General features: G+C 35.7%; 1 protein-coding gene across 1 annotated transcript; it reads left to right on the forward strand.

Annotated features, from left to right (window-relative positions):
- Positions 1-1,874: 1,874 nt before the first annotated feature.
- LOC110738779 (3beta-hydroxysteroid-dehydrogenase/decarboxylase-like) lies at positions 1,875-13,110 on the forward strand. Its single transcript, XM_021919208.1, has 12 exons — positions 1,875-2,286; positions 5,821-5,910; positions 6,006-6,139; positions 6,235-6,405; positions 7,586-7,702; positions 7,802-7,881; positions 9,203-9,407; positions 10,584-10,701; positions 11,397-11,571; positions 12,280-12,424; positions 12,635-12,698; positions 12,790-13,110. The coding sequence occupies exons 1-12, from the start codon at positions 2,049-2,051 to the stop codon at positions 12,984-12,986; spliced, it is 1,734 nt and encodes a 577-aa protein (XP_021774900.1). The 5' UTR covers positions 1,875-2,048; the 3' UTR covers positions 12,987-13,110.

The following is a 13,110-nucleotide window of genomic DNA, read 5'->3' on the forward strand; positions in this document are numbered from 1 at the left end:
TTATTATAAATGATAATTTGACATGTCAATGGAAAAGGAAAAGGGGTATTTGTAACAAGCACCTTTTGTGCCTGTTACAAATACCCCTAATATTTTGATTTTTCAAGACATTATTTGTAACGGGCAGTCAAAGTGTCCGTTACAAATAACTGGCTATTTGTAACTGGCAGTCAACATGTCCGTTACAAATACCTGGCTATTCGTAACGGGCAGTCAACTTGTCTGTTACAAATACCTGATTATTCGTAACGGGCACTTAACCTGCCCGTTACAAATAACTAGTTATTCGTAACGGACAAGTGCCCGTTACGAATAATATTTCTATCCGTAACGGCTGTATTCGTAACGCCCGCTGCCCGTTACGAAAAGCCTATTTTTGCCCGTTACGGATAGGATTTTTTCCACTAGTGAAATTTTGTGAAAAACTACCATTTAAATGACTCGTTTTGGAAACAACTACCATTTATAATTTTTTTTTTTTTTGAAACAACTACCACAAAAACAAAAAAGTTTGAGTAGCACTACCTTGACTACTATTTCGACGAGAAACTCCGGTTGTGGGGCCCACCACTTACAATTTCCCTCCCATGAACTACTACTACTACTGAAATTTCATATTATTGGAAAATAAGACAAATAAATTATAAGAAATCACAAACTACTACTTAAATCTAATATATATAAATAAAGTAGGCATTTTTCGGGATCATTCGGCGCGCCACATAAGAAAATGTATTAATTTAACAATGAAAAATTAGATTAATAATTTATTTTATATTTAAAAAATTCACTCGCCAACTAAGCAAAACTGACGAATAAGATTTAAGAAATTCATAAACCCTAATTTTTTGAATTGAGCAAAAACCCCCAAATTAATTACCCAAACCCTAATTAAACTACTTAATTCAGTTCGTTGTAGGTTAGATTGTAGCAATTATAACCTAATTTGCGAAATTTTTGTATTTGAAATCAAACTTAAAGATGAAATTGGAAGGAAATCGTGGGAAGAAAGAGGGAAATCGAGGGAAGAGAGAGGGAAAACGAAAGTGTGGGCCCATGATGATTTCATGTCGCATTAAAGGTGGGAATTTGAAAACTTTTGGAAAAAACTAGGTGGTAAAATTTTAAAAATAAAAAAAACTTGAGGTGGTATTTTCAATTTTGACAACAATAGTTGGTGGTAATTATCAAATTTCTTTGTTAGACAACCAATTACCGACCATCCCTAACAATCAAACAATAACCACACATCTTCCATTCTAATTTTCTAACATGACCATCATGATCACCATTTTCACCATGACCATCACAATTCCACTCCGAATGTAAGAATTTATTATGCATCACAAAAATAACAAAAATCTATAGTAATTAGTTATAACTATATAAAGCTGATTTCCTTGATTTTCAATGTAAAGACAATTATATATTATATTGCGAAGGTTACTACTTACTAAATGATGTAGATGAGTTTAAGTAAGAAGGACTTCATCTACATATATATCTTCGCTTACACTAACCCAATTCAACGCAAATCCATCACAAGCCTAACACGGCACGCCAAATGGACATGAACCGTGTATGGATAATCATCAAAATTTGACACAAGTGAGACCGGTCTGCTTTACATAACATGAACAAACTATGTATGATTATAATTTTGAATAATTGGCACGAGCATGAGATAACACGACTTACGAGACACGGTGCACCTCACACCGCACGACATGGCTCGTGCCACCTTACACTTAAGCTAAACGAGGCATGAGTCCCATGACTAAAAACAAAAGGAAGATCACAAAATAAAAAATTAAACATAGACGTAAATACGTAATAATACTAATAAATTCGTCCTTTAATTGTCCTTTTATATTTTGTCAGAAGAATTAACACATCTTTTTGCAGCAAACTAAATTAGTGGTGGATACAGCGGCTCCACCACTTCCCCCCACCAAAACTTTCTCTCTCCTCTCTCAAATTCAATCTTTACGTTTCATTTTCCCCGCCATTCTCTCTCCTCTTCCTCAGTTATCAGTTGCAGTTCATCAATGGCGGAAGATCACATCCCTAACCCTAGCTCAACCTGCGTCGTCATCGGCGGCCAATCCTTCGTCGGCCGATTCCTCGTTTTACGCCTCTTGAAGCTCGGTAATTGGATTGTCAGAATCGCCGATTCTTCTCCGAATCTCAATGTTGAGCAGAATTCTCTTGTTTCTGACGCTGTTTCTGATGGTCGTGTTTCGTATTTTCAAGTTGATGTTCGTGATAAATCTCAGCTTGTTCGAGGTAATTTTTTTGGTTTTTAGGGTTCTTTGAAGTTTAATGTTGTTGATTTGTTCATTTTATGGTGATAATTTTGATTTGTTTTATGTTGTTGTTGGAGAATTAAGCTGTAGAATGATAATTTGATTGATTTGGTCGAAATTGTTCTGAATTAGAAGTGATTTGGTTGAAATTGTTCTGAATTAGAAGTGTATGGTGATACAACATTGTTGGAGCAAATTGATGAAGTTAAAGTAGTTTATCTTCGTTTTAATCGAAATGTAGTCATTTTGATCATGACCTCATTTTTAGTGTTGTGATTATTTGAAGGACAGGAAGAAAAATTCAATGCTGAAGTCTGATTTATTGATATATTGCACCTAGGGGTGGTTATTGGGCGGGTCGGTGCGGGTCATTAGCGGGGCGGGTCGGTTGCGGGTCATGATGAATATTTAGCAAGTCAGGGTCGGGTCAGGGTCAATGCGGGTCAGGGTCGGGTCAGGGTCGAGGTAAAAGTAAAACGGGCCATTAACGGGCCATTAACTTCTACTAATCTTTAAATAGCATACTAATCTTTAAATGGTATACTAATCTTTAAATAGTATACTTGTGCTCAGACAAAGATATATGCAGGATCAAAGTCTCATAAAAATCTTTCACATCAAAATAAAACCAGAAGTAGAGCCTGTGTAGAGAAAACCAGCACGCCAAAATAAGTTCACCAAGAGTACTAACCCTGTTACATCAATTGTAATATACTAGTTTCTAGATTTACGAAATACTACTAGAATGGTCTAGTTCATTGCCAACATTTTAGCAAATGTTCTCAGATACCACAAAAGAATGAAGCAGCAGTAGGAATGAAACAAGCTCTTTGGCTCTGAGTGCTTCATGAACTCAGAACAGCCTCCAGCAACAGCAGCAGCTACAAAGCACCTCCCAGCCACACCAACACAAGCAACTACAGAACCAAAAAGCCAGCAGCACACAGAAACAAGACCTGCAGCCCCCAGCAGAAAAAAAAAAAAAAAAAAAAAACAGAAGTCAGACATAAGTTGCACCCAGCAAGGACAGAAACAGCCACTACCAAGCAAATCTTTACTACTTTAATGTAATGTGACTAAAAAACAGAACTATTAGTAGAGAAATGAACAAGAGAATATTACCTAGTAGAAAGGGTCTGCATCATCATCCTCTTCTTCTTCAATGATTTCATCTTCAAGTTCACTATCAACCTCTACGTGATTGCTTTCACGATGCCAATCTTGCATACATACTAAAGCTTGAATTGTTTTTGACTTTAATGAACTTCGCGATGCCGAAACAGTCTTTCCTCCAATACTAAAAGCAGACTCCGAAGCTACAGTACTTATAGGAATAGTCAACAAATCCCGTGCCATCTTAGATACCACAGGATACCTCACAGAACTTTGATGCCAAAACTCCAAAATATCTAATTGTGAATTGAGATCTAAAGCATCATCATCTAGGTACATCTCAAGTTGTGACTTTCCTACTTGAGATCTTGCACTAGTACCGACAAAATGGTCATAATCATCAAAGTAGTTTCTAGCTCCGGAAGTACTAGGAGGAGAAGGAGCAACTACAATAGGTGAACTACTAGCATATTGCAACTTATAGTCCTCAAACATTGACTTCATAGTTCCCAACACCAAGTTAATTCGTCTTGAGACCTCTACACTTCCATATAACTTACTAAAACAATATTCCACAAATTTCACTTTGTACCTCGGATCAAGAATGGCGGCACATGACAAGTAAAAATTGTAATCCGACCAATACTTGTCAAATTTTTCAAGCATTGGTTTCACCATTTCCTTTAAATAATCATAAGGACCTTTCTCCGCCTCAAGCAAATGGCGATGCACCATCCATGCACCTTTAAAATACACATTAGAAGTAGGATAATTCACCGCCGAAAACATACAAGTAATAAAACAAATACTACTTGTACTACATAGTTAAATTTTATAAGTGTCCAGCCTCCAATTCAGTGTAGTAGTAGTAGTATCACAACTACACTAACCTTAACAGTCAACACACAAGTACCACATTTGCTTTCTCGTTCTATAATCATGCTAGTTTAGTCAATTCTTATACTACTATAATCAAATCAAGCAAAACTCCCAAATTATAATTAAATCATCAGCTTAGTCACATTATATTCATTCAAAGTACTACATATATTAGTAGATAATATGGGCTTTGTATGAATATATAGATGGATTAATAGTATACTTTATCAAGCCTTTATTGGTTTGATTTAATTCAAGTATTTTCAAATTGTAGCTAATATAGAAATGAAAACATTCAATGGCACAAGTGCAGAAAATATGTGACATGATTAGCACACAAAATTAAGGGTTATAATCATTCATCCATGAGTTCAGATCAAACACAATTATAATCAAGCAAAAAAAACTCCCAAATTATAATTAAAAACACCAAAATAAATCAGCATTAGCAACACCAAGAACAACAGACTCATAAGTAGCAAAATTACCCACAATCCTTTTATCACTCTCCAAGCTCAAGTAAGAAGCAAAATCACCCAGAAGAAAATCCAATTTGAATTGATTTTCGATCACATCATATAACCTAAACCGGATCTTCAATCAGATATTAAAATTGAATAACAGATTAAGAGAGAGAAAATGATGTTACCTGAGACTCTGAGTGCGCGGCTTCAATGGAGAACTCTGAGTGCGCTGCTTCAATGGAGAACTCTGAGTGCGCTTCAATGGAGAACTATGAAGTTGCGCTTCAATGGAGAACTCTGAAGTTGCGCTTCAATGGAGAACTCTGAGTGCTTTAATGGAAAACTCTGAAGTTGCGCTTCAATGGAGAACTCTGAGTGGCTTCAATGGAGGAGAGAGAAAATGGAAGAGAGGTAGTAGCTGACTGCTGACCCTTACAATTATTATTGGGCTCTTTAGTTTAATTATTAAATTATTGGGCTATAAAATAAAACCCTATAAAAACCCTATAAAATAAGACCCTATAAAAGCCCTGTCCATTAAAAAATTAAAGGGTCAAAACCCTTTAGTATTAGGCCCGACCCTTTTGCCATTGGGTAGCCCTACCCAATAACCAGGCCTAATTGCACCTAGTGTTACAGTGTTGATATGTTATGTTTGTTCAAGGAATCTAGTTTTATTGTTTGCCTACGATGAAGGATCACGGTGTTTGGAGTCAATATATAGGCTCATTGACTTTGTTTCCTTTGGTATTTGGCTTAGTTCTTTCAAACAGTTCTGTTTAGTATTCTAAGTAGGATGATCATTCCGTTTTTATTGAACCATTGCTTACACATGTTAATTGTGCTCATTTTGGAGTTTTTCTTAGCCTGCAATAGTGAGACCGCTTCTCATTGCTTTTGGATATTTTAAGTCTTGGGATGACAAGTTGATCTCGTCTAATATTACCTGTTTAAATCGGTCCCTGTTATCACTATCTTACAGTGTTCTCTTCTAATTGTGAAACCTTCAGCAGACTGAGATTTGATGACTTAATTACTCTTACCTTGTTCCACTGCAGCTATTGATGGTTCGTCCGTTGTTTTTGTTGCTGAAACCTTGGATGCATCCCAATGTAATCTATACGAAAGCTACATGTTCATTGTTCAAGGTAAGTTCTTTTCAAATGAGAATGTTTAATTCAGATGGAGTTTATGATTGTTGCAGAACTACTACAATATGAATTATCTCTATGCTGTTCATCAGGTGCCAAGAATGTCATATATGCTTGCCAAGAGTGTAAAGTCAAACGACTAATATACAACAGTTCTGCTGATGTCGCTTTTGACGGTTCTCATCATATTAGAAATGGGGATGAATCCGTGCTCTACCCGTGGAAAGTATGTATTCATTCGATGAAGTTCCTTTTCTTATTCTTTGTTCACACCTTTTTTGAAACATATGAGGTTCTAATTGACTTCCTACACTGATACAGTATACAGACATGTTAACGGAAATGAAGGCTCAAGCAGAAGCACTTGTTTTGTATGCTAACAACCATGATGATCTATTGACCTGTGTTCTCCGTCCCAGCAATATCTTTGGACCATCAGATACACATCTGGTGCATGCTATGGTGAATCAAGCAAATTCTGTCTGGGCAAAGGTCTGGTAATTATTCATGTCTATATCCTCTTTTTGACACCATCCCTTTCACTGAGCATGTGTACGGAATATGAGTAAGCCTATTTTTCTGGGTTGGCTTTGGGTGGAGCAGGGTTCAGTGTCATTGCAGCTTCTACTTAGCTAGATACCACAATGAAGTACATTTTCTAATTGCTTAAGTTACAGAGACTTGCTTATTGTATGTGCCAAGCTTTTTATTGCTCTTTTTTAGTTTAATCAAACTATTGTTGGTCCAAAGTGAAGTATCAAGTATGCAACATTTGTAAGCAAGATGAAATGAAGAGTTTGAGAATTATAGCTGTTTGCCAAATGGCCCAAATAGTTTTGTATGATCTGCAATATAACATCGCCTGGCAGATTTCCAGAACTTCTCAGTGTAAGCTGTTGTTCTTTCCCTACATTCTTGCAACCCAAAGTGCAAAGAAATGTAAGATATTTTAGAAATATATCTAGGAATAGCAACTTGTTTCGTTTGGAAGCCCCTTGAAGCGTAGTGGCCAGTGATGAAATAAAATGCACGTATCCCACGGAAAGTCACAGTGTTAATCTTTTTCTTCAAGCCCTGGGTGATGTGAATATGTGATATACAGTTACGACACAACTGACTAACACAATCGAACGACTCTAGTTTTGCAGATCTAGGGTCTTTAGCTAAAAATTATATTGAGAATTTAACTATGACGATTTTTGGAATTTAAACGCTTTATGTTGCCGGGTAAATTTTTTGTTGCCATGGCAGGAGAGGCTAAGAGAGAGGAGTTGAGTGACTGAAAGATTATAATTGATATAGATTGCAAGGGACAAATTAGAGTGGGGTGTTTGGGAAGAATGGGAACGGGATGAATAAGAAAGTGGAGGAGTAATTTTCTTTTTTTCTAATTTCTTTCCTATGTTATATAATTTTCAGATTTCAGATACCTTCCTTCAAAATCTAACTTACATGACTGCACAACTTTATTTGCGTTAATTTTCTAGTTTATATTTCGTATTCTATGAAACAATTATTCACTTATTTTTCTCTTCCTTTTTTTTTTTTTTTTTTTTTTTTTTGTTGTTGTTGTTTTCTTTCATATGCTTTATATCAGGTGTATGTGCCAAATCATTTTTTTCCCCGTTCTTTAAAGTTAATTCCTTATCATGGACATATCTCCCTTTTCCAGTTTGTTTTAGGCAGTGGTGACAGTCTCTCTGACTTCACCTATGTTGAGAATGTGGCCCATGCTCATATATGTGCTGCAGAAGCTCTTATTTCTCAAAAAAATTCTGTGGCTGGAAAGGTAATTCATTGTTTTAAACTTTTTTTGCAGTCTTGCTCAGTGCATTTTATTACTATTTGGCCTTTATATTTAAGATTTGCTCCGTGATGTCATATTTAGGCATTTTTTATCACAAATCTCGAGCCAAGGAACTATTGGGAGTTTGTATCTCGGATATATGAAGGTTTGGGATATAAAAGGTGCGTTGAAGATTTATTTACGGAGTAGTTCCTTTTTTTTTTTTTTTTTTTTTTTTTTTGCTAGGTAGTTATAAGTTTGATAGGAATGAAATTATGTTTTGGTCAGATTTAAGGCATTTTAGCTTTCTCTTCAGTGTTTGTTCACTGACACGGGAAGTGTTGTATGATTGTCACATGGTGATTTGTATCGATTGATGAAGAACCTAGTTCTCTCAGCCTTTGTTGCACAGAAACCTCACAAATGTCGTGTTTTCCCATTTTGGAATCTCTAGGGAACCTAGTGGAAACCTCTTTTGGAGACTACTGACCACCATTGGTTTTTGCCATATTTTTCCATATACAGTTGAATATATGCTATAATATTTACCTATAATTGTCTATATAACTGGCTATACTTGTATGTTATATCAACTATTTGGATGTCCCAAATTTTCTTCTGTTAAAACGTGTTTTTCCTTTTCGTCACTTAGTCTCTTATACTTGGGACAAATAATAATTATTCATAGTTTTTGAAGTGAGCCTGATATGGCTTCTTCTGCGACTTCTGTTTTTGGATGACTTATCATCCTATACATTAGTAGATTTTCTCTTTTTTTGTTTTTAGAAAAAAAAATATGGTCATACAAAGTTGTACCATACTACCACTGTCCTTGTCTCCCTGATATAATGTGGATTTGTCCTTAGAGATATAATTTGTCCTTTTGTCTGTGTCTTTGTGTATTGTTATTGTCACATGATGCATTTATTGTCAGTCACTATGCTAAAAGAAATGTCACCCCGAGCGACGTGTACTTAAAGATGTTTGCTTGGTTTTTAAGGTGCAGTCCTTGGTTGTTTTGGTTAAAATACTTTTTTATCTGCATTTTCGTCTTCCACTGTATCGGTTAACTGTGCGTTTTCATTCCTTTCATTTTTGGGGTGGTTGGGCTCAATGGGTGGCACACTTTTAAAGTAGTTATAATGTTGTCTACAAATTTTAGTAGTACAATGTTACCACAATTAGAAGATTAACTGTTGTTTTAAAAATTGGCCACTTGGGAATTGGAATTTACTTTGTTTTAGAGTATTAGTTTGAATCACTAATGACTTTTATTTTTTAAAATACAATTTCTTGCTCTTAATCTCCCATGATGTATGGAGTTTAGTATTTTGTTTTTATAATTATTTTACTATCGAAGTGCTACTAGTAGTCTAGTAGTATATAGTATTACTTGCTCAGTGGTTAGATTACTGCTTGTGCTTTTATTTGTTATGCTCTTTATATTATTTATATTCCTTTATTCTGATTTTGTCAATTTATTGTCAAAAAACAATAATGCAGGCCAAGCATTCGAGTTCCTCCTAAGATCGTCAATTTTTTGCTTCCGCTTTTGAGGTGGACAAGTTACAAACTGGAATCCGAATCTGATGTCAAAGGCCTCTTAGTGTCAGTTCAGTTTGCTATTGAATCGTCACTGTTTACCAGAACTTTTAATTGCTCTGCAGCTAAAGAGCACATCAATTACACACCTGTTGTTCCTTTGGATGTAAGTGTTTGACCATATTGCCAACTTGTCCAACTCTTAATTATTGCTTTATCCTATTTTTGTTGTGCCTCTGTTTATGTGGTTTACTTGGTTATTATTAAAACCTGTCTGGATAGATTAATGGTTTGCAGCAGTCAGAAAAGGATGCATCTTATGCAAGCTTTAAGGCCTTTCATTATATTTATATTGTTATTTCTAGCTTGCAACTTATACAATAGAAGTGACTGGTCTGTTTCATGTCATCTTTATTCATTTTTTTGGGATAGCAATCGAAGTTATGCTTCTTTACCAATGTATATACTCATTTTTACGTCAAGAATGAGATCCCTTGTTGGACACTTAATAGTGGACAATTAACTTAATTTGCAGCAGAACTTTCTATAGATCTGCAATAGGAAAGAGATAATCCCCTTTGGTACTAGTTGTCACATTGCTCCTACCCCTCATAATTAAGGATTTACCTTCACTTCACCAAATTACCCTTTACTATACTTCTCTCTTTCCTTGTGCATTGTATATAAGTGATTAAGTGGTAGTAGGTTTGGAAATGTACTCAGAAGCAGTTTTTTTTCTTCTTCCAGGAATCTTGATAAATTTTTTTTGGCACTTCCAAATACTATAAGTGACTATGTTGTCTGGTCTGTGGGAACACCTTGCAACTCTGTCAATTAAAATGTTATAATATCTACTCTGAACTACTATAATTTCCTAGTAATCAATATTTTGTAAGAAGGAAGCCCGACATTGTGGAGATATTTTCCTTAATAATAATAAAAGATAAGAAAGTAAAGGTGATAAAACACAAATATACTACAAGTTGGGCAATTTCTCTCTCTCTCTCTCTACCAACCCTTGATCCCCTGACCTTGAGCATACCATTAGAATGATTAGTAGGTCAATTTCTAATATAACAGACACATTTCTACTCACATGAAGCAATGGGTGAAGATGTGAGCCCATAATTATTTTTTGAGTTAGTTCTATAAAACCTTTAGCTCTATCTATCATTATCTAAAGTAGACTAAGGAATGTATAATGTCTTCAGATGATGTTGTATGTTTGTGGCTCTTTTGAGTTATTAGTTCAATGTTAGAGTCTTTCTCTTTTTTTCTGAATAATGTATAAAGAAGGATTGTGAGAGTTTATAATCAATTTGTGTGCTCTCACTGGCTGCAGGAAGGTATTGCTTTGACTGTCAAGTCTTTTTCTCATTTGGCTAAAAGCTCGTTACCCTCTAAACAACGCCAGTTTAAGGATTATTCAAAAGCAGAAGAAATTCTGGGATATGGGAAAGGTTGTCACTTTCTCCTATGGTTCTTCATATATCTGATTTCCTTTTAGCACAAATATGTGCAATTATTGTTGTTCAATCATCATGCCTTGAAGAATGTGCTAAAATCTTAAGCTCTTTTTGTGACTACCTGAATATGATAAGCCCAGTTCTCAAATCTCCTCTCTAAGTAATGTCTAGGGAAGAATCTCAAGTCGGCATCACCACCTTTCTATGTAGAGGCCACTTGAGCCCATGTCCTTCAATTATCTAAGTCATAGTGGGGTATCATTGCTTCTAGCTTTTTCATTCAGTCATGATATGTTGTTTGGCATGAATGCAATGAACAGTTCCTCTGATGCCAACCTACATGTTCAGATGTGAAATTGTATGGTGACTAGTTTGGCATGAATGCAGTGAACAATTCCTTTGATTCAGCCAAAAAAAATTTTGGATGATGATTTGAAAAAGAAGCCTTATTGAGAAGTTGCTTCTCTTTTTGCTGCTCGTGTTTTAGTATATGTTTTTTTGTAAGTCATACATGTTTCGTGCCTGAACTATTGGTCTTAGTGTTTTTTGTTCTTAGTCCTTCTTTTACGCTTATGACACCTATATGACATCCGGAGGATGGTATTTCTTGTCAGTTTTATATACAATTTTAATTAAGTTTGTTGACTTTTTCTCTAACTTCATTTTCCTTGCTTTTTCTGGAAGTGCAGTTGCTGACATATTGCTTTGGAGGGACGAGATGGAAACATTTACATGCTTTCTTATTACGTGTGGATTGTTCTACTGGTTTTTACTTAGTGGACGAACATTCATCTCATCTACTGCTGGGCTCCTTTTGCTGGCCACGTTTTTTCTCATTGTAAATAGCATTCTTCCAGTTAACATGTAAGTTTCGGCATGTTGCAATCTTTAGATATGCATGCAGTTCTGTGCTTGAGTTATGGTACCTGTGCGGTCTTTTATTTCTGCCACGTCTTTTGTGAACCTATACTCCTATATCTCTTGTCAACCAGTTGGCTCTTAACCGAGTTACAGAGTCACCCCAAAATGGGCTGATAATTACTGGAGTGTAATCATTACTTTCATCCCAAGTTGTAGAGTGATTGCCATGTTACCCATCTACAATAGTTGGATTGCAATTGATATTACCCCTTGAACATGTAAAGTGTTTTCCATGTTGACTATTTACAAACTCTTAGGACTTAGTAGTGTAGTTGGTGAGTGTAATTTGATCAACAATGTTGTGTTAGGAGGGGGGGGGGGTGGGGTGGGGTGGATCGGAGATAGATGTTTGCTGAACGTACACTTGTTAAATATCAAGGACAATATATAGGGACTTCCCATACTAGATAGGTGGACTTTACAACTTGGAATGAGGGATTGAGGGGATCAGGAGCATTGGACTTCCCATAATAGATAGTGTTTGATGAACATACAGTTCCTGTTGCCTATTGGTCCAATGCCTGATATGCTTATTGGATTTCATATTTTTCTGAGAAACTTGGACTGTCGTACCTTGTGTGAAAATTACTTTTCAAGAGATTTTTAGTGGGACCAGTTACTTAAATGTTTTTACTATGTATTTGACTTCAGCTTCAAGAAGATATCTATCCCTTGTTTAGCAATCTCAGAGCCAACAATGAGAAACATGCTTGACAATGTAGCACTTATTTGGAATGAAGGGGTACAATTTGCTAAAACGTTGGCGCACGGAGAGGATTGGAGCTTATTCATAAAGGTACCTATATTGTCTCTTGTAGTGATTTGATGTGCATCTTCATACAACCTCAACTGTTACATTTTTCCGTGGTATGAACTTGAATAAAGTTGCTAGCTATAGCTGTTTTGCAGATTATGATTTGGCAAATGATAAAAAAGTAATTTATATAAATGTTGATGCTGTGTCTTTTTCCCAGCTTTTTATGTGCTCATTTGTTGATTATTACAGGCAGCAGTTCTACTGTGTTTTCTCAAGTGGATCTCACATTCATTAACCTTTTTATTAGGATCAGGTATATTATCCTTTTTTGACTTGTTATTAGTGAAATATTAAATGTTTCTTGTTCCTTCTATTTTCCCCTTACTTGACCTGGATGAATGCAGTGCTCGTGTTTGCGTTCACGTCATTCTTTATCTATGAGCAATATGAAGACGAACTTGATCAATTTTTTAGGGTGGTTGTCATTGTTGCAAAGAGTTTATTGACATTGTTGCTAAGAAGTCTTCCTCCGTCCATTATCTCAATCCTTTCTGCTGATGATGAGTTGAATGAAGAACAAAAGCAACCTGTTGTGAAGTGAAGATTGTAGATTTCTTTAACTCCATGTATACACTCACCATGTGATCTAATAATCTTAGATCATCAGAAGAGGCAAGCCATGAAAATCGTGATTCTGAGTCGTATGAGGCACATAAATTTGTTTG

This window comes from Chenopodium quinoa, unplaced genomic scaffold (genome assembly GCF_001683475.1).
Source record: "Chenopodium quinoa cultivar QQ74 unplaced genomic scaffold, ASM168347v1, whole genome shotgun sequence".
Taxonomy (NCBI): Eukaryota; Viridiplantae; Streptophyta; class Magnoliopsida; order Caryophyllales; family Amaranthaceae; genus Chenopodium; species Chenopodium quinoa.